This window comes from Borostomias antarcticus (assembly GCF_949987555.1).
Source record: "Borostomias antarcticus genome assembly, chromosome: 1".
Lineage (NCBI taxonomy): Eukaryota > Metazoa > Chordata > Actinopteri > Stomiiformes > Stomiidae > Borostomias > Borostomias antarcticus.
The window spans coordinates 20,183,706-20,205,658 of record NC_140234.1 but is presented as its reverse complement, the minus strand read 5'-3'; the positions used below and the strand labels follow the sequence as shown (position 1 = coordinate 20,205,658).

The 21,953-nt window shown below is 49.7% G+C and overlaps 1 protein-coding gene across 1 annotated transcript in view; it reads right to left on the bottom strand.

Annotated features, from left to right (window-relative positions):
- ryr1b (ryanodine receptor 1b (skeletal)) overlaps positions 1-21,953 on the bottom strand; it is a gene marked incomplete at both ends in the record, with an annotated part of 61,653 nt that overhangs the window by 36,807 nt on the left and 2,893 nt on the right. Inside the window, 36 exons of the mRNA XM_084448655.1 lie at positions 27-590; positions 804-1,248; positions 1,439-1,665; positions 1,888-1,974; positions 2,240-2,402; positions 2,788-2,948; positions 3,092-3,230; positions 3,418-3,764; positions 4,001-4,209; positions 4,304-4,478; positions 4,683-4,888; positions 5,106-5,253; positions 5,604-5,763; positions 5,914-5,997; positions 6,262-6,365; positions 6,592-6,696; positions 6,936-7,152; positions 7,424-7,616; positions 7,739-7,980; positions 8,066-8,199; positions 8,326-8,444; positions 8,793-8,888; positions 9,021-9,156; positions 9,397-9,583; positions 9,723-9,844; positions 10,292-10,456; positions 10,609-10,765; positions 10,937-11,011; positions 11,490-11,586; positions 11,690-11,789; positions 11,899-12,011; positions 12,166-12,244; positions 12,578-12,652; positions 14,375-14,395; positions 15,185-15,286; positions 15,420-15,539. Of these exons, the coding sequence (XP_084304781.1) occupies positions 27-590; positions 804-1,248; positions 1,439-1,665; positions 1,888-1,974; positions 2,240-2,402; positions 2,788-2,948; positions 3,092-3,230; positions 3,418-3,764; positions 4,001-4,209; positions 4,304-4,478; positions 4,683-4,888; positions 5,106-5,253; positions 5,604-5,763; positions 5,914-5,997; positions 6,262-6,365; positions 6,592-6,696; positions 6,936-7,152; positions 7,424-7,616; positions 7,739-7,980; positions 8,066-8,199; positions 8,326-8,444; positions 8,793-8,888; positions 9,021-9,156; positions 9,397-9,583; positions 9,723-9,844; positions 10,292-10,456; positions 10,609-10,765; positions 10,937-11,011; positions 11,490-11,586; positions 11,690-11,789; positions 11,899-12,011; positions 12,166-12,244; positions 12,578-12,652; positions 14,375-14,395; positions 15,185-15,286; positions 15,420-15,539 (5,874 nt within the window). The remainder of the gene's footprint in view (positions 1-26; positions 591-803; positions 1,249-1,438; positions 1,666-1,887; positions 1,975-2,239; positions 2,403-2,787; positions 2,949-3,091; positions 3,231-3,417; positions 3,765-4,000; positions 4,210-4,303; positions 4,479-4,682; positions 4,889-5,105; positions 5,254-5,603; positions 5,764-5,913; positions 5,998-6,261; positions 6,366-6,591; positions 6,697-6,935; positions 7,153-7,423; positions 7,617-7,738; positions 7,981-8,065; positions 8,200-8,325; positions 8,445-8,792; positions 8,889-9,020; positions 9,157-9,396; positions 9,584-9,722; positions 9,845-10,291; positions 10,457-10,608; positions 10,766-10,936; positions 11,012-11,489; positions 11,587-11,689; positions 11,790-11,898; positions 12,012-12,165; positions 12,245-12,577; positions 12,653-14,374; positions 14,396-15,184; positions 15,287-15,419; positions 15,540-21,953) is intronic.

Below are 21,953 nucleotides of genomic sequence, written 5' to 3'. Positions count from 1 at the left end.
GAAACAGCGTGTTATGGCTTTCTGACCTGCAGTTTGACAGACTCGGGCAGCTTCATCTGCAGCAATCCCTCCTCCAGGCCCTCCACCTCCTCTTTCGCCTCGGCCTCTGTCGCCTCGGCCTCCTTCTCCTCTTCCACCTGCTCCCCGTCGACCTTCTCCTCTTTAGCCCCTCCCTTCAACTCCTCAGGTTCGGCTTCCTCCTCCTCCCCTTCTCCCTCTTCCTTCTCCAGGTCTTTAAGCTCCTCCTCCTCCTCCTCTCCCACTCCTTCGTCCTCAAGCTCTGCCTCGGCGTCCTCCTCTTCTTCCTGCTCCTTCACCTCCTCCCCCCCTTCTTTGGCGGCGACCTCTTCCTCCTCCGCCTTCTCCTCCTCTCCCTCTTCTTTCTTCCCGGCGAAGACGTTGGGGTCGATCATCTTCAGGATGTGCTTGCTGTCCTCATCGTTGAAGATGCCCATGATCAGCAGGGTGCTGATGAGCTTCAGGATGGGCACGAAGTGGAACTCCACGCTGCCCCCTACTGGGTCGCGCATGGCCTGACTTCCGTCCAGCACGGCCTCGGTCAACATGCTGATGCCTCTGGTCTTCAGCTCCTGGACAGGGAGAGGATAGAGCCGTGAATTACCCAGCACACTTGCAGAACTGTCTAACTCGAATTAAACTAACTCTTAACTCTCAAACCCATGTCGAGTTTAACTTTAACTTGCATATCCAGTCCAAAATATGGACTGCCGGGAGCTTTAAGTCAAAATAATACATTCAATAATATATTTCTCTAATCCCCTATCTACTGTAACAACGCGTACCTGCAGGGGGAAGCTGGGACTGAGGGTGAAGATGTCGGGGTCCGTGCCCACGAAGTTGACGGCAGAGAAATGCAGCTTGGGCCGCAGGCAGGTGGTGAGCCCAACCCCGGGCAAGGCATGGGCCTTCTCAGCATCGGGGTACAGCTTGATGCTGAGGGTCTCGGTCGTCATCGGCACAATGAACTCCCTGTTGGTGCCCAGGCGCGCCCGCTTGGCCGACTCCAGGTGGATGCTGATGAGCAGGTCGTAGTAGCCGCTGCGAAGCGGCCCGGGCAGGTAGGTGCTCTCGATGGCGTAGAGGAGCTGGGACTCGTCCACGTGGCTGCAGAGGGCGTGGGCCACGCGGTTGTTCCCCAGCGCGCACACGGCGCAGTAGAGCATGAGGGTGTGGTAGTGGAACTTCAGCAGATCCACGCGCTCCGAAAGCTCCAGGACATCGATGCACCTGGGGGGGGCAGAGGGACACGGAGACGGATGAAAACATTGTCACTGTCCCAATATTTGGATACTTGCTTTGTTTCTTAATTTGGATCCCTACTGTATAAGCTGACGCCTTAGCGACAATTGGTCTGTGTCGATTCCTATTATGAGCCCCCCCACACACACACACCAGTTGCCCTGTGACCCCCCCTCACCTGTTCTCCTCAGGGATGTGCAGGGCCATCATGATGAGGGGCTCGACACACTCCACGCTCCAGCCCAGCCTCTCGCTCACCTTCCCCACCTCCGGGTTCAGGAAGTGGTTGGGCATGCGGCTCCAGATCACCGGGGTCAGCATCTGGACATCCAGCCTGGGCGGGCACTGGGGCACCGGGTTCTTACGCTCACTGCGGAACATGGCGGCTGAGATGGGCATGATGTTCTAGCACAAGACAGAGAGACAGGGAAATGTAAGAAGAAAGAACTCCAAATGAAAGCAAGACTAAATAAAATCCAAAGGCTGATAGAGAATAGGGTTGAGATGGATAATTCTCATAAGGGCAAAGCCACAAAGGCTTGAAGAGAAGATGATGTGGCGTTAGTGTGGATAGTGTGGCAAGACCAGACATCAGACTGTGTTTACGCTGTGGAGGAGGATTCTGACCTTGAGTTTGCCCAGCTCCAGCTGTAGAATGCTCTGACTGGAAGGCTGAACGAAGACGGCAGGGAATAGCTTGGTGTTGGGCTCCACCTGAAACAAAACACCTCAGTATTTACTCCCACACAACCCTATACAGTACCATCGACAGAACACATTACTACCCAACACACTCCTACAGTACAGAACACAACATAAGCCAACACACCTGCCGAAAACACTTTTTCACAGACCCCGTAAGGAACTGAGCCCCTCAACACACACACAAAGACATACTGTACGTACACACGCACACACACACACACACACATACATACACACACACGCACACACACCTCCACAGAGACACCTGCCTCACCTGGTAGAAGGTGTTGATCTCCTTCCCATTGGCTGTGAATGTCATGAGACCGGTTTCCAAGTCGATGAGACAGCCAACCACTAGGTCTTCCTGACTGAAGCGGGTCTGGGTTTTGCTGGCGAAGTCTCCGCCCCAAACCATGTAGCAGTTACTGTGCTTCATACTGCAGGGAAGAAGACAACAAGACACAGGGAACACATGTCATATCATATACAGAATTATGTACAATGGTTTCATGTACCAAAATGATGTGCAATGGTTTGTTTATTTTTTTATTTTTATTTTTTATTTTTTATAGGTTAACATAGCATTACAATAACACAAAGTGGAACAAACAGTACGGCCAAATGGCCGGGCAGGTTCAATATATGGAAATGATCTGCAAGCTGTTCACAGCATTTCATTCAAAGGCCCCTTCCTGTCTCATCTGTCTGTACACTCTGTAACGTCCGGGTTATAAATGGTTTGTTTATTTCAAGAAATGACAAACATGACTGAACAACCAAAAAAATCAACTTAATGCTTCTCAATGCAATGACCTGACTGACCTGTCATGTATGTTGCCCCTGTCGTCTCCCACGGTAACTGTGACATTGCGCACTTTGCTGAGGTCAAAGCTGGGGTCATACTGGTGGTAATCGGGGGTAACCCAGCCCACCCACACACCAGCAGGCTCCTGCCCAGCGAAGATCCGCACCGAGTAGTAATACTGTGGAGAGGGAACAGGCAACCAGAACAGTAGGTCAGAAGTAAAGGCATACAAGCAACTGTCGCACTGAATCTGAGTCATCCAGGGAAACGTTGCCAAATTAGATTAGATCCGATTTGATGCCAGGAGGAGGATGAGCTCACGGTGGTGGTGTTTTGGATGATCTCAGGGTCGTCTCTGTCGTCAGGGACAACGTCCTCCATCAGGCGAGGCACAAGGGGCGGGGCCGGGGGCGCGGTTGTGATGATGGGCATAGCGGCCTTCTTAGCTTTGGCGAAGAACCTGGGACACACACACACACACACACATACATGGGGGACACAGTAAGCTCCTCACTGCACACAGCATGTCATCTCATATCTCTCATCATTATCTGCCTCGAAAAAGCATTTCATTTCCATTCTTAACCCCAATCTCCTCTTCTCTTCTATTTTGTCATTTGCGTCCACACAGGTACATGGTTGCCTACCCTTTCTTCTTGCCCTTCTCTGAAACGGTGTCCTTCTCGTTTTCCGAGCTTCCTGCCAACTCTTTGGCCACCGAGGGCTCTTTCTCCTCCTGCTCCTTGCGGCTGGCGGACTTCTTCAGCACCTCGAACTCAGAGTCGGGCTCCACCTCGAGCACCTCGTCCTCTGGGATGGTGAGGGTGCGGGTGAGGGGCGTGGTGCCGGCTGTGACCTTGAACGTCTCGTGGAACTCCACGGGCAAGCTCAGTCTGAGGAACATCATGTCCGTGTTGGCGTTCTGGGAGCCGAAGGTCTTGTGGGTCAGCTTCAGACAGGGGGCGCTGTCCACAGTCCCATCCACACGGGACACCTGGAGGGATGGACTGGTTATGGGAAACTCCCTGATAGAATTCTCTCCATGCCTGAGACTTGCATGATTTGTGCATACCCTGTCCTTTGTTTAGCAATTACTGATGAAATATAGTAGTAATAAGAAGAAGAAGAAGAAAAAGAAGAAGAAGAAGGGGAAGAAGAATTCACTCCTTAATTTCCCCTGTGAGTTCAAGCTATGTTATACACCATTTTCCTGTGTACACGGACCAGTACCTCAATGTGGTGGTGATCAGTGGGCACAGGGATGAACTGTGGCAGACTCTTGCTGAACCACATGGTGATGTCCCTCTTCATGTTGATGGCGAAGGGTTCAAAGCCCTCCTGCAGGCCGCAGATGGCAAAGTAGCGCAGACTGCTGACGTTCTGGCCCAGGTTGATCCTGCCCACCTGGGACAGGCCCAGAGCACACACCGGGATGAAGCCTGGGGGGACGGACATCAACACCAACAGTGAGTAGAGTTAGTCTGAGGCTGTTCAGCACCGAAGGTAGCAACTACAAACTGTGAGATGGCGTACCGTCTCCGATCTCTATATCCTTGAAGGCCATATCAGAACCCGAGTCGCTGATCAGCATCTCGCCGTTGAGGGTGAACATGATGTTCTGCTCCGTCAGGTCGATCATGCAGCCCACCACGTCACCCGACTGCCACTGGCGACCGAATGGCTCGTTGCCCACATGCCAGCGCTGAGCCTGTGGAAACAGGGATAAGGTCAAAGGTTAGACCCGAGTCAAATATCATTTTAAGATCCTTTACAATACCATATCATTTCGACCTAGGTCGGGTTATCAGAAGGATAAAAACACTGATGTGGATGATCCATCCCCTATTTATTCAAACATGTTGCTAGTATATCGTCACGTAGGGTTAACTCACAGACAGGCAGGTGAACTGACCTTGTTGCCATTGAAGACATAGGCCAGCTCATCAGCTCCCAGCCCTGTGTCGGCCCTCACGTTTGGGCGGGCCCAGCCCACTCTCATCTCTCCCGTGGTCACCGCCTCAAACTCAAAGTACCACTTCCCCTGGGTCACAGCATACGACTTCTCTGCCCTGAAGATGCGCACCTTGTCCCCACGGGTGTTCTCAAAGCCAGGGCCACCTGGCAGGAGAGAGAGTCAAGTCACGCAGCGCTGATTCTAGGATGATATTTCCGGATGGACAGTCAGACATTTTTGGGCAGTTTTGAGTTATTTTAGTAAATTTCAGACAGGCATGTGTGAGAGACAGCTCTGAACAGTGGGGATAAGAAGAGAGACACTGCTCTGGTATACGTACAGAGCTGTGACTGACAGACTGATTGAGACAGACAGACTCACTGCTCTCCTGGTCGGGAGGCTCAATGTTGTAGCCGTAGCCAATGAGCGTGCGGACGGCGTTGTTGACGCTGTCTCGGTTGGTCTTCTTGGTTCTCTCGTCTAGCAGGACGTAAGGCACCAGACGAGGGTTTCGCTTATTCAGGATGTCCTGGGTAAGGATAAGTGAACCGGATCACATATCTTCACTAGGAGGACATTACACTGCATGTAGTAGCAGTAGTAGTAATATATTTATTTCGGTCAAAGTAATACAAGCACAACAGAAAGTAGTTCCTATTAAATAAATACATTTTGCAATGACCGAAAAGGTGTAGGCAGAAGCCAAGGCTCATATTGCCTACCCTTTTTACATTTCAGCGTCAAACAAAACAATTACATTAACATAATATAATACAATATATAAAATGTATGTGGTGCTAGTTGTATAGACGCCCTATTCTGCTTGATCGCAATATTAAAAGGTAGATGGAAGGAAGGTGGAAGAAGATAGAAAGATACCTGCACAATACTGTAGGTCCACCCCTGCCTCACGCGGTCCCTTGCCCACACATTGTGCCCGTTCTCTGCCAGCTTCTCTACCAGCTGGTTCTGGTTGGGCGTCAGTTTGACGTGGTTCAGGTCCAGGGGGGCAGGCTTGTACCCACTGGTCATCACATAGCTGGGAGAGAGAGGGGCACAAATGTTCAGGTATACAGTACTGTGGGTTCTTACCGGCAGGACTGTGTGACACTTGCAGGAAGAATAAAAACGGAACATGCATCATGTGAAGGCACGATGTGATCAAGATATTCTTGGCTAAAACACTTACGTCTTGGGCAGCTTGATCTTCTTCAGGTTCTCCTCTGCCTTCTCATCCCCCATACCAACATGGCAGCCCAGAGCCAACAGAGTCCTGTAGGAGCACAGGAACTCAGACATTACAGATGGTGATGTCGCATGACTTGCACTATCATGTATTTTAAGTAATGTCTAATAAACTAAACTAAACTAAAAAACAGACCAGGTTTTTGGCGCTGTCCTGCAACTACAGACGAGTACCCCCCAAGTTTCACTAGCCAGAGGTAAAATCCTAGCCCCTTGGCTAGGAGGCTAGCTTATAACTTTTATCCCTGCATCAGACACCCCAGATCCCATAGAGTCCCAGTCATGTTCTTACTTCAGAGTCTCTCCTGACATCTGGAGGTTGTAGTTCCTCTCAGGCTCCGGGAGGCTCTGGAAGTCCACCAGGCAGGGGTGCAGCTTCTTGTTGTCGTCCCTGAACTATGAGAGGAGACAGCTTGTTTTGTGTTTTCCTAATCTCCTAATCTATACTAATGTATTGTATCAATTGTAAGTAGTTTTAGAAAGTGACCTTGGGTGTTAAGAGCTGCTTAAAAGTTTTCATCCCTCCCCCCAGCATGGGAGCTTCATCATTCAATTACAATAGATCAAAACTGCATCTACTCTTGGGTTTGTTCTACTGTGACGCCGCTTCATGCAGACTCACTACTCCGAAGGTCCAGCCCTGCTCGATGCGGGTGACGGCCCACAGCTCGTGGATGTTCTCCGCCAGCTTCTCGCGGATGCGTTCCAGGTGTGGGGGCAGCACGATCTGGGGAGGAAAGGACGCAGCAGGTCAGCAGACGATCATGACCACGGCAGAGACAGTGGTGGATGCATGACTGCAGTTTCACTGTCATGCTGGGGGATGTCTGATGTGTAACCCTAACCCTATCCTAACCCCCTAACCCTAACCTCCTAACCCTAACCCTAGGGTAGGTCAGGGTCAGGGTTATCAGCAGAGTTGCTGTTGTAGGGTGAGGTGTCTTGGAGAGGACAGGCGGTCTGTACCTGGACAGTGTCCACCGGGCAGGGGGTGAAGGAGGTGTGTGTGAGGGACAGACTGGGGCCCAGCAGGTTGCGGACGCCTTCGTAGTCGTGCTTGTACTCCTTGATGGGCTCGATGCGCATCCTCTCTTTGGGCAGCAGGGCCTCGTAACACGGGGCGTAGCCGGGCGGGGGCAGGAACTTGAAGTCCCCGTGACGACCACCCAGCAGGAAGCGAGCTCTGGGATGACAAAGCACAGGAGGGTAATGATCCTTAATGGCCTCTGACGATGGTCTTTACTGACAAGGCTCTTTCTGTAAGCTACAGGAGGAAGACAACATTGATTTCTGCTGTTCTAGCCAAGGCCAAGGCCAATTATCCTCCCTCTCTTCAATCAGTCCACTATTGAGTCCTGTCAGCTCTGATTATCATTGTATGACCTCGCTGTAAACAATGATGTGTATCATTAGGAGGCTTAGGCCGCTGCTCCTAGTCCAGCCTAACAGCTTACTTGACTCCAGCAGAGAAGCTGATGACTGGGAAGAAGAGGCCGTCCAGGTTGAAGTTCTCAAACATGCCCTGTACCGGGTGCCCGTTGATACGGAAGGAGATACTGGGCACGCTCAGATCCAGACAGCAGCTGATCACGTCATCGGCGGCCAGGGCATGGTGACCAGGCGAGGCCACCTGACGGGGGACATGTCCTGGGGGGGGGCGGGGCGGGGCGGGGGGGGTAGAGGACATCATGAGGAAATCAGGGGATAGGGGATATAACAGGTGACGAGATGGAACACAGCCCTTGGGCAACGACCAGTGTTCATCTTACCTGACCACAGGTTCAGGCCGTCGAAGCCGTAAGAGTAAAGGTCATCTCCCACGCCGTTGCCCCCCCAGCCCTCACCACCCCCGGGGTAGGGGCTGTAGCCCTCAGTCAGGGCCCAGCCCACGCGGAGGTGCGAGGCCTCAGCCGTCACGAAAGGCACCACGTAGTCCACCATCATCTCAAAGTACCACTTCTTGTACTGCGTAGATCCCTCGCACGTCCCCAGGAAGATGTTGGGCCTCACACTAGAGACGGCGGGGAGAGCACACCCTTACAAACAATGTCCGCCACGTTCTGTCGAGGAAAAAGGTCACAGCTGGTGAATCCTACCTGGTTACGTAGTTGACAATATTGGTCTGCAGCAGGAGGTCTCTGCCAGGAAGCAGGTTTTCCGTGATGAGGTTCTGATTGGACCTCACAGCCACGCCGTTACACACACAGAGAGAGCGCAAGACGTCCAGCACCTAGGAGAGGACACAGACAGGTGTGACAAGCATGTGAGGAGGAAGTGAGGAGGAAGTGAGGTGTTATACCACAGCTTGTAATCTCCACTGTGCCTCGGAGCTCTGTCCCTGCAGTGACATAATGACCTTGTGATTGCGTCCATGCTTGTCCAGGAGGGAGATGATGGATTTGATGTGGTTCTCCTGGATGATGTTCAGAACCTCAGGACTCTCAATCAGAACACAGTACAGAACCTCGAGGATGCCTGGACAGGAGGAGAGGAGGGGGTCAATTAGATTCATAAACAAAGAGCAAGTCAGATATAGTAGTAAATGGTGGAGAGGGACGGCCTACACACTCTGTACCTGAGAGAGGGACGGCCTACACACTCTGTACCTGAGAGAGGGACGGCCTACACACTCTGTACCTGAGAGAGGGACGGCCTACACACTCTGTACCTGAGAGAGGGACGGCCTACACACTCTGTACCTGAGAGAGGGACAGCCTACACACTCTGTACCTGAGAGAGGGACGGCCTACACACTCTGTACCTGAGAGAGGGACGGCCTACACACTCTGTACCTGAGAGAGGGACGGCCTACACACTCTGTACCTGAGGAGGCTTCCAGTCGGTCCAGTTTGCTGACCAGCCAGTCCAGGTTATCACAGAACAACGCACAATTAGAGCGGTTTCCTCTGATGAGAGAGGCTAGAAGGAGAAGGAAGAGACAGAGATCAAAAATGATCAATGTTCCCATTCAGAACCCCATGCATTGTTCCAAACTTGGCACGCGTTGTTGGACGGCACGGGCTGCGTGTCTGCTCAGTAAGACTGTCCTACCCAGCAGCTCGTACAGCAGGTTGACAATCTCCTTCCAGGACTCGGCAGCCTCCTCCCCGGCGAACTCAGAGAAGTGGGCAGCAGTTTTGTACACGTTCAGACGGTCGATACAGTCCAGCACGATGGTGATCATCCCCTGAGAGTGAAAGAGTGGGAACAGACTTAGATCACACAGCAGCAGACTCCTCACTTCTCTAGAGATGACGGGATACTCTGAGAAATCGCTACTTATAATTATGAATCATATAATGACTCAGCCGTTTCTCTACTATGACTCAGCCGTTCTTCTCTGTTGTGAACAGCGGAGGCGCTGTAGTCTATCCCTCCCTGTTGTTGGGTAGATAATGTGTGCGCTGACTGGCGCTGGGCGTCTTGCCTCCTCCTGGAAGAGGTTCTGGCGGTTCCGGAGGGAGCGCAGCTTGGTCTGCTTCTCCTCGTGCTTCAGCTCGTCCTCCGGGGGCCGGAAGTAGAAGATGAGGTCCTGCAGGGAGAGGACCACGGCGTCCAGGGGCAGGCTCACGGGGCCCGGGGCCTTGTTCTTCCCACTCAGAGAGTCCAGGCTCCTGGTAAATACGCACGTGCGCGTGCACACACACACACACACACACCAATGGATCAACCCTCAAGACATGGGAGCCTACTCATGGTGCTGATGGTCCCAATACAAGACAGAGGACAGAGAGAATTGGATCCTGGTCCTACTTGATGAACTGTGTGAAGAGGCCCATGGTGCTGAAGATCATACGCGCTGCCTGGGACTCTTCTATCTGGGAGCGTGACAGGGACAGGGCGTCGTCCATGTGACCCTCCTGGTGCAGTATGGCCTGGGGACACAAACTAATGCGTAAATTACTTCACTTAAACCATGTTTTGTCTATAGGGGCGGCTGTAGCTCAGTTGGTAGAGTGGGTCGTTCAATGATTGAAGGGTCAGTGGTTCGAATCCCAGCTCCGACTGTACACATGTCGAAGTGTCCTTGAGCAAGACACCTAACCCCAAATTGCTCCCAATGAGCAGGTTAGCACCTTGCATGGCAGCTACCGCCATTGGTGTGTGAATGTATGTGTGAATGGGTGAATGATAGGCCATTGTAAAGCGCTTTGAGTGCGGCTAAGGTGGAAAAGCGCTATATAAGTGCAGTCCATTTACCATTTATAGGCCTTCATCGGGGTTGCTTGCTTCCCACGAACTGGACAGCAATACAAACCATAACACTGATTGAAATGATGAAATGCATGCGTTAGCCTGACCGACCCCCAGGCGGAGCCTACCTTCCTCTTCATGAAGCCCAGACGGGCAGCCTTGGCGTCCAGGGCGGCGTAGGTGATCCACAGCCCCGTGGAGACGTGTTGCACGAAGCACATGGACTCTCCATACTTGATCTCCGGGATGCCCATCCCTTCCACGTCACGCTTAGGGGCCACCTCCACCTTGTCCTGCTCAGGGGAACGAGGGGGAGAAAGGAGGGAGGGGAGGCGGGACAGAGGTATGGACGAACGGTTAAATAAAGGTACTGTAGCACCGAGGCCAGAGTTTTTTGGGCATCGGTGCGTCGACAATGCTGATCTGGTGTTCGAGAGCATCGGACCTTTGATACGCGGAAGCAGAAGGCCGACAGTTTGGTGTTGGCCTTCGCTGCGTCCTGCACCATGAGGCCCTTCTCCTCGTCCAGGCACAGGTACCGGCCCGTGGTGATGTGACGCACCCGGAAGGACTGGCCCCACTTCAAGTGACTGCCGCTCCAGCTAAAGGGTGAAGTGAAGGGACACAGACTTCACTTTAGAGAGAGAAAGAGATAGAGAGAGAGAGGGAGAGAGAGAGAGTGAGAGAGAGAGCGCAAGAGAGAGAGAGAGAGAGAGAGAGAGAGAGAGAGAGAGAGGCCGCTCACCTGGAGGAGAAATAGAGGAGACTCTCACCTGATTCTCAGTGGCTCCAGCCTCCAGAGTGAGCGAGCCTGGCTGCAAACTGCACCTCCTTCATAGTGGGCCATCCTACACAAAGGGGAGGGGTGAGACCCGTGTCACGGTGAGAGCCCCAGGGACCGCCGCGGAAATACTGTCATTCCAACTGATTTTGCATCCTTCCGCTGATTTATTTATGACGCATGGGCGCTTTGTTTTTATAACTGGTGACTAAGCTAAGCTGAAGTAAACAGGGTGACAGGGTGACAGGGTGCCAGAGGGCCTGGGGACAGAGGGACCCGGGGAAACAGGTGGGCAGGGTTACAGGGATGCAAGGAGACCGGAGGACACTGAGACGGGGTGACAGTGAGACAGAGGGACAGGGGGAGACAGTGAGACAGGGTGGCCAGGGGGACAGGGAGACAATGAGACAGGTGGCCAGGGTGGCCAGGGGGACAGGGAGACACAGACACAATGAGACAGGTGGCCAGGGTGGCCAGGGGGACAGGGAGACACAGACACAATGAGACAGGGGGACAGGGTGTTGTCTTGTGGGCTCTCTGCTCACTTGCGCTTTTCTTCTCCTTCCTCTGGTGTAGAGATGGCCAGACACTCGTCCATGTGGCCGTGGAACAGCCTCAGAACGTGACCCCCAGTGAGAAACCCTGGGACAGAGAACATGTACAGCACATATATGAGTAACAGTAATAGTGTTTAGTGTGTGAATGAGTGCAAGGTATATTAGAGTGAGGTCTCAGATTGCTGTACCCTCAGCCAGCTCGCATCCAGAGCATATTGGGTTCATGTTCCACAGAGTCTGCATGAAGGAGGCGTCCACCATCAAATCTCCACTGGCAATGGACAGATGCTTCAGAGAGAGAGAGAGAGAGAGAGAGAGGGGGGGGGGGGGGCTTAGATAACTCAAGAGGACAACACTCAGTTGTGACGTTGCTGTAGAATAAGTGACAGAGCCTTACCAGGTATCTCTCAGATGATGCACTGACCAGGATGAGGTCATCTCCCACCCTGACCTTCTCACCCTCTGATCTCTGCTTGGACGCAGGGTGGATGGTCCACCAGCAAGCCTCACCTGTGGGAAAAGACAGCTTGAAACAACTTGTCTCTTGTTTAATAATGTCATTGGTACCTGAATAGACCACATATAATAAGGAACACATACCTGTATACAGTGATCATAATGTTTTAAGTGCAAAATGATTGTGTCCTCTGGGCCCACACTGTACCTGTGGAGTCTTCCTGCAAGCCCACGTCGAAGGCCAGCTTGTCTGTGAGCGACCGTGATGTTGTCAAACAGCTCAGGTACTGTGCACGGGAGATTACATCACAACACAATGTCCCTTAACGGTATCTGCCATCTCGCTGTCAACTGATTGCTGAGATAGAGGAGGATTACTTTATGAAAACACAGAGTCACAGATAACATATTGGGGGAAAGAGAGAGAGAGAGAGGCAGAAAGAGAAGAGAAGAGAAGAGAAGAGAAGAGAAGAGAAGAGAAGAGAAGAGAAGAGAAGAGAAGAGAAGAGAAGAGAAGAGAAGAGAAGAGAAGAGAAGAGAAGAGAAGAGAAGAGAAGAGAAGAGAAGCTGTCCTGAGTTATAGCTTGAGCTGAGGAGGAGAAGACGGGGCGCGGTCTCACCATGCCAGAGTGGTAGTGTCTCAGGAGGATGGCGTGACCATACAGCAGGGTGCGATGGCCTCCGCCTTGGGACGACTAGAGAAGGGCGAGGAAGCAGGACACACTGGGTTAATCGGTTGGAACGACGACGCTGCCTGAAGAGGCCAGTCATGCCTCCAGGAGAACAAGAAAGATACCCCCCCCCTCCCACACACACACACACACACACACCTCGTTTCCACTTGAGATCTGTGGTCTGTCTCATACAGTAGAAACAACAACAAAACAACAACAACAACACCAACACCAACCAAGTGCAACAGTACAGAGAAGAGACACTGTTCAAGGGATTGATTGAACATCTCTTCATCGCACATCACATTGAACATCTCTTCATCGCACATCACATTCACAAGTAGCAGGTTAATGCACGTAACCACAGAACCAACAAAAGGAGCAGACACGACAAAGTACCACACAAAGTACACAAAGAACCACATTCATATCCAGTCACCACCACGGGTCATATCTGCCGCAGAAAAAAAAACACAAACACCAACATGTAATCATCATCCTACCTTTTCTCAACATCCAGCAAGGTTTTAAACAAACAAAAAGAATTAGGGTTGTAGTTTCGGTATGGTTAGCCTGAACAATCATCACCAGCACCAGTATGATAATGATTAGGCCGCAGGTCCCGGGGTTAAGCACACCCAATCCATCGGGATACATGTCAATTGGGTCTGGGCAGGTGTGTCAAGGGGCAGGGATGATCCATCGGTACTGGGCCACATTAGCGCTGGCTTCAGTAGGGACAGCTGGGGACTGGGGGGGGGGGGGGGGTATTAGTGGGTTGGGAGGGCTGAAAGCTGGGATGGGGGGGGGGGGGTAGGCCCAGCTAGCACTCTGATGGGGGGTCAGGTTTCCCCCCTGCCCTGGCGCAGGCAGTCGGGACTCTCCGCTGGGCTGAATGCCATGCTATTCTCATCCCCAGTCTTCCGCTGGAAAGGCCAGACTCTCGGCCACGGCTGCAGGGCCCTACCCCTGCGGCTGAAAGCCCCTCTGATAATATCGGACAGTAGCTGGAATAATGTGGCTTGCACACGTTAAGATGTTTTATCTCCTCTATTCAACTATCTTTAGAGCGATTTTTGAAATACTGTACTGCTATCTCCAGCCCTTATCTGGATATGGTTGCGATGAAACAAATTAGTTTTTGACATGTTTTGTTAGGTGACAAAAGAGACGCAAGATGATAAGTGGGTTGATTATGGACGACTGGAGAGAAAGAGGGAGGGAGGTAGTTGACGTGGGGTTAATCCACACGAGGAACCAAGGAGAAGGACGATGCCATCACGACAGGGAAGGAATGAGTTAATGGAGGTGGCGATTGTGCTGCATGAGATGAAATGGATGATGGGTATGGAGTGAGAAAGTGCTAAACGAATATTCAAATATGGAAAAATGAATAAAGACTCAACAGGGTGACATGGTGTGGAAGGAGAGTGTGAAGGAAACCTATGGTATGGGCTGCAATCAACAAGACAGTAACCAGAGAAATCCAGTCAGCTAGCGAAATCAATTTCTTACAGTCAAAAGATCTCTGCATATAAATACTTCAGAGAGCTAGATGGGGGGATTCTCACCATGATGTCAGAGGTGAAAGGTGAACTGAGACAGAGGGTAACAGGAACTGGGTGTGAATGGTACAGCACTATGTCATTCGGAGGGACATCCAGTGGAAGGGATTATGAACCAATGGAGAGGGACTGGTTTAGGAGACATGTTACAGGATATGAGACATGTGCAGAGACATACCCATTTGTCCAAATCGACTGCCTGGTTGGCAGAGAGGGGAAAGGGTTGGGGGTGTCAGGGAGAAAGACAGAGGTAATAGTGACTACATGGTCTTGAGTTGAATGGTGCATCTACTCTAAAATAATAGATTCGATTTCTTCATTTTAGTCTATAAAGGTGTAGACTGGCGACCCATCCTGAGTTTGAAATAATTAATTATGCATATACGTAGACCATATACTGTAGAGAATACCGTAATGACAATAATAATTGCCAGGGTAATAGTGTAACATAATAATATTGGATTGTAATAGAAACTAGTGAGTGCTGTCCAGAATACAGTATGTTTCCTTGAATATGTTGTAATGTTGGAAAAAAAACAAAAGAAAAGAAGATCATAAAAGGATTCGCTTTTATGTGATATGGTAATATGAGCACAAGGACATTATCCTCTCATCACACAATACATATTTTGTCTCTTTTGCCTTTTATTTGAGCAAAACCTGAAACCGAAGAAAAGCCAAGGAGTTTCAAACTCCTGACAACCCACATTCCATTGTCAATAACATGTCTCATCCTTCTTTCTCAAACATCTACCACCTCTATCTCATCCATCCATCCATCCATCCATCCATCCATCCATCCATCCATCCATCCATCCATCCATCCATCCATCCATCCATCCATCCATCATCCATCCATCCATCCATCCATCCATCCATCCATCCATCCATCCATCCATCCACCCACCCACCCACCCACCCACCCACCCACCCATCCATCCATCCATCCATCCATCCACCCATCCATCCCTCCATGCCTGACCCATACCTCGTTCATCTCCACGGTGTTGGCCAGCATTTCCTGCAGGGCACGGACCGACAGAGATTGCTCCAGGATGAAGGCACAGATTGCCAGGTCTGGGGGCACCTTCTGCGGGGAGCAGACCCATAACAGCAGTTAAAGCCCTGGCTCCTTATGTGACGGATAACTTTTTAAATGGACTGTGGGGGACAAGGAGAGGAGGTGTAGGGGGAGAGGGGGTGTGATGTACAGGTGTTCCTACCTGAGCATTGGAGGTGGTTTCCAGGAAACAGAGGCGATTCCCGAAGCCCTCGCAGGAGAGGCATAGCTTGATCTGCTCCTTCAGAACCGTCGCAGAACATTGCAGCACTACCTGGTCAGCCTGTACACACACACACACACACACACACACACACACACACACACACACACACACACACACACAGTAGTCAGGAGGACATACTTGAACACTCAGAGGTGAGGGGAATCATAAAACCAGAGCAGCAGATCCAGCGGTCAGAATGATAACAGACAGCAATTTATGGCTCCCAGTCAATACCGTGGCCCTGCCTGGACGGGTTCAAATACACCGATAAACACCCCCCACCCCCCCCCCCCCACCCCCACCCAAGACCCCCGCCCCCGTGTACCCACACCTGACACAGAGGCATTCCCAGCTGCCCCCTCCACTCACACATCATGGAAGCCTGTCCATCTCCCAAACCTCCCCCACTACTGTCTTCATCAGTCTGCACTCGTTGTTTCTCATCTCTCTTCTGTCCCACTCGATCCTCCCCCCTCTAGACTCCTTCCTTCCAGTTCGCTCTCTCTGTCTCTCTGCTCAGTCAGCAGTGCTGTCCCGAGACCGGTGACCTGCAGCACCGCTCTGGATGGGTGACAGCTTCTCTGATGTCAAGCGAAGGGGCGAAGCCGACGTTTACAGGCTGAAAAGCAATGCGGATCGGTGACCTCATAGCATGCCCTCCTCCCCTGTACCCAGAAGCCATCTTTGTCCCTTCGGCTAAACAGAATCTGCTCTCCCTTTAGTTAGACTATCATTTATCTTTTCCTCAGCCTAGAACTGTCTCCTCTGTCCTGTCCTCTCCTCCGTTCTCCTCTCACCCCCCACTCAGCGGAAAGTGGAACATCCTGCCCTCTGTCCCCGTCAGCCATAATAATCATGCCACAATGAATTTGTTTGTGCTGAACATATTCTATTAATATCGAATCGGAATCCTATTTATCAAAAGATACACACTGTATAAGAATATGATATTACTTTTCCTTTCAAATATGTGGTGCGTTCACATTGTTAAGGAGATCACGATTTTAAGAATCAGTCATGGATTGTCAAATGCAAAATAAGACCCTCTTTGTGATTTGATTGTTGAGAATCAGGACATAACGTCCCTCCCTCCCTAACCTCCCCATGCATGCCACTTCAAAGCCCGAGGACCAGAACAATGCAAAGGTCCTTCCACAGTGAAGGAACTATCTGGATGTGTAGTGTACAAGATATATTACAGCCTTGGGGAGCCACTACAGACACCAGAATCTCAGTCTGAACCACCTGAATCATCCTTCCACTTAAACATGTCTGTGGTAAACAGCCTATAGACATGCTCAGATTAGGAACTGAGCTGAATGGGCTAAACTGAGCTGGACAGGGCTGGACAGAGCTGGACAAGGCTGAAATGAGCTAAGCTGGGCTGAACTTAACTGAACTGGGCCTGTTTTGAGGGCAGTGCAGTAGTAGTCAAGGAGCAGACCCTGATATGGAGATGAGGCAGTGCTTGTGGCGTCTAAAAGCAGACGGACGCTGTGTGACTCAGAGCCCAGAGACGTTCAGTACGATCGGATGACACGGAGGACAGTACACACACACACACACACACACACACACACACACACACACACACACACACACACACACACACATCACATCACGAATCTCTCTCCATAGTATCTCCATTCTCCATATACAACATAGACATCCCAAAACATTAAACATGCATCGTAACATGGATAGACATAAATCTATGGTGACAGTTGAATATATTGTATCTACATCAAATAAACCTAATAAAAGCCCACTGTTTACGGGGAAATGATTAAGATAGCATGCGTTGTGGTGACTTGGAAAACATACAGTAGCAGACTAACTCGGGCAGTGTCCTTCCAAGAGTCAGGTGAGAGTCTGATCCTCTCCCAACAGCCCGCCACGTGAAAAGCTGAGAGAAAGCCTTTAAACTATTAAACTATATATATAAACTATACTATAAACCTATTACTGTTATAGAATGAGCCTGGCAATGAGAAACATGAGAGCTTCATTCTAATCCAATCACATTATCAGGGTTAATGTGTTGATGTGACCAGTCCATATCATACTGACAGGTATGGCAGAGTGTGTGTGTGTGTGTCTGTGTGTGTGTGTGTGTGTGTGTGTGTGTGCGTGTGTGTGTGTGGAGGGGGGGAGGGGCAGGACACTTTGAATACAGAGTATGACTTGACCCATTGAACTTCTTTCTGGTCAGGATGGGTGGTGTAGGTTTACAGCCATCGTTGAAGCAGGAGGTTCAAGCACTTTGAGCTAGGGCTGCACGATTATGACAAAAGATAATAATTGCGATTATTTGCTTCAAAATGCTAATTGTGATTAATAATTGTGATTAATATTTAATATATAATATTAATATATAATAACCAAAATGCTCCCAAATCACGGACGTTGATCCCTTTCTTGCTACTAACTCACTGACCTCGTTTTCGCTCATTTTTTCACTACTCACGGCTGCATACTCTTGTGACACTTGTCTTGACCTACTGCTATCTGTCTTCTCAGTGAAATTGCTGCGCACAGCGCACTCAGCGGGAACGCATGTGATTGGTCAGACAGCATAAGCGCCTGTAATTCGTCCGTGTAGTCCTAGCACACTCAATTCAAAGCAAAATTATTAATCACATTAATTGCGGCCTTTTGCGATTAGTTAATCGTGGAAGTCATAATCGCGATTTCGATTAATTCACGATTAATTGTGCAGCCCTACTTTGAGCATGTGGATGTTTGGAGTGAGAGAGGGGAGAAGGGAGATAAATGAATATACAGTACTGTAGTTTGTAGATTCGAATAAACACATGTATACTGTACATGTACAAGCACACATGCACACATACTGTACTGTAGACCAATTATTGTGACTATTACACAATTCCTGAATATAGACAGGAGTCTGAATATGGACAGGAGTGTCTGAGGCCTGGATTACACTAATGCGTATTTGCATGGCTACATATTCGAACTGCGAAAACTATATGTGATTACACAGGCGTTTTGGGAAAATTCAAGGCAAAGAAGCTCTGGATCTCCAGCCCAAATACACTACCATCTGGGTGTGTTCCATGGCCTCCGGATCCGAAGGTTGTTTTCACCGGAGTAATGTAATTGCTAGGCTCAAACAGAGGAAAAATATAGGCCGGCTGTGGCTCAGTGGTAGAGTGGATCGTCCAATGATCGTAGGGCGATTCGAATCCCGCCTCCTCCTGTTCACATGTCGAAGTGTCCTTGGGCAAGACACTGAACCCCAAATTGCTCCCAGTGAGCAGGTTAGCACCTTGCATGGCAGCTGCCGCCATCGGTGTGTGAATGTGTGTGTGAATGGGTGATTGAGAGGCCATTGTAAACCGCTTTGGATAAAAGCGCTAGATAAGTGCAGTCCATTTCCCATGCAGGTCAGGAGGACGGACGGCACAGGAGCAGACGGGAGGTTCACAGGTGCTGGAGTTAGGTAACTAATGACCTGCTGGGTACTTCTTGTTGCGCAACTGCCCTAGTTAAGAGGCTAGTATCACGTAGAGGATCCTGGCATCTCCAGAGACATTCAGCCAGGATCACTGGGCAGCTAGTTCATCTCCAGGAGTAGAGGTGGGGACTACCGCTCCAGATACAGTCTGATTCAAAACATATTGCTAATGATCCGTTTTAGAGTAGACCACCACGCTTAATACAATCATTCAAATGTGCAGACAACGGCACCTAACAGCATTCTGTAGGCCTCCAGCCTTTGGCCAGCAGCCCTGATCAAAGTCTGCTGATGTGGGCCACCCCCTGTAAATAGCACCGACCAGAGCCCAGCAGACTGAGTGAGGGACAGCAAATGGGGGTGGAAGATAGATGGTCAATATGGATCTGGGGTTGGGTGCGTGTGTCGAGGGGCAGAGTGGGAAAGCCCTTTGTATTGGCTTTGTCTAATAGAGATCCAAGAGGAATACTATTCACACACACACACTCTTTCTTTCTGCAGGACAACCATGGTTCCAACTGTCGCCTGGCAGGTAGGTGGGACGTCTGGGTCACTGCTGCCTGAGGGCAGGAGAAGGTTTAGATCCTCCAAACACCCCGCTTCTGAAATATCATCTTTAAAGAGCCGCTCAACTCCTCCTACAGTACATCAGTGCAGTGCCAACAGTTATATGATCGTCAATGTTGCAGCACAGTGTCAGTTAATGCATTAAGCACAGCCAAGAGGCACAATACTACGAGGTATGTAACTGTTGGTTTCAACAACCGGTTCACTGTGCATGTGTGTTTGATAGATAGATAGATAGATAGATAGATAGATAGATTATTATTTCACTTATCTTCTCCCTTCCTCTTTCCGTCAGCCCCTCTACCCTGCTTTCTGACCCCCCCCCCCTCCTCAACTTCTATTTTAGGTGGTTGCACCTGTCACTCTCACATTCCCTTCTTCTGCTGACCAGCAGATACTCAGAGAGAGCAGAGTCTCTCTTGGAGAAGGCCTACAGAGACACTCAGCAGTGGAACTAGGAATCCTGAGAATAGTCTGTCTTCTACTGAATAACCAAATGCTAATGCTATACAGCCACGGCAGATCACATTCCATGAATGGCACGATATTAGGCTACATTGTAAGATGAAATCAGCAGAGGGCTGCCTTGTCTTGTTCTTGAGATCTTCTGTAGGTTACAACATATTCTCCTTTAAAACAACTCCAATATTAGAAACCCTGCGCAGATTACCATGGGTGAGAGATTCTGTCAGCTGGCAGATTGGAACTGCTACAGTTATTCTTCTGAGGAAATCTGAGCAATACTTCATCAATATGATCATCATCATCAATCATCAACATGATTCCAGTAGTACTGCACTGAAATTAAGATTAAATCAAATTATTCCAAAGCCTCTAGGAATGCTCCTTATCAGCAAGCGACTGTCACAAAGGACTAAATTAATTCCACTCTAGTGCTGTCATATAAGAACACATACAAAAATTGGATTGGATTGCAAGCTAAATCTACAACAAACTGAAAAGCAAAAAAATAGCCTATGAGCAGGAGATCCCCCCCCCACACACACACACACACACACGCACGCGCACGCACACACACACACACACACACACACACACACCTGGTGGCCTTATTGACACCCAGTAATGGTTTTGACAGAGCAAATTGTCCTCGCAGGTGGCAACGGTCTCAGTTACAAAGTGGCATCACTTTGTGAGCAGAAGGGACTTTGTGGGGATCAGAGCGGACAGGGACACCTGTTTATTGTGTAAACTGTGGCCATGGCACAGCGGCAGGCTAACAGGTGCTGTGTGGAATCCTAGTGTGGATGTGTTCATCTCCAGGGCTCAGCACTCCCTAAGCCTGGCCATGCTGTCATTCCACCCTCTCCTCTCCTTTTCTCTCCTCTCTAAACTCTTCTATTCCAGTTCCGCCAAGGAAGCCCCACAGGAGTCCCTTTTTGGTGCTGCCAGCCACACCCATGGATACAATACGTACATTACAGTGTGTAATAAATATCCTAGATTTGTTTTCACCCTCATATCATCATGAACCATATAGTTATCTCTCATGAACAAATACTGTCTCTCCCAGTCTCCCTGGAACATATAATTGAGTATGCACTCAGAGGGAACCTTGGATTCTGATTGGCTATGAAGAATAAATAGAAATAGAATTGTGAAGGGAGAAAGAGAGAAAGAGAGAGGTAGAAAGAGTGTGTGAGAAGTAAAATAATGAAAGAGAGAGATATTAACGGAAATCTATTAAGGGAATTTTCAAATTGCGCATTGTGAGTTTCAAACACACCATCCCAACATATATCCCAACATATGATGCTGAAGAAGACCTTCATGCCTTGGTACAGTAGCAATAAGCTTCACTTGTACTCGCAGTAAGCCAGTCAATCACAATAATCAATCAGAGGCGTGCATACAGTACATGACATAAGTGACACGCTTGACATAAATCTTATACACTAGTGCGGACACACACACACACACACACACACACACACACACACACACACACACACACACACACACACACACACACACACACTCCCAGTGGATGCTAGCAAGTAGGACACTCACTCGCTCCCTCTCCTCTCTCTCTCCCCCCAGAGTGTGTGGGCTTATAGTGGCAAACTATAAAAAGATACTGCTGCTAAAGACTGGAACTCGAATACCCCTTCAAGCTCATTCGCTCGCATGCTTCTCACCACTACTGTTTATCACAATACATTGACACAGCTTTCACTCATGCAACAGGGGTAGTCAGTGGCCAATGTAGGGCTGTTCTACTGTCTAAAGACAGCAAGCTTGCTGTCGTCCTCTTGCAAGGTAAACTTACTGTACTGTACTGTAGGTAGGCTATCTCAGACTGTACGTGTGGTCTCTACGTTTTTTAATTATTATTTTGCAAATTATTATATTAATATGCATTATATTTTTGCAAATGCATATTTGAGGACAAAAGACTGTTGGTG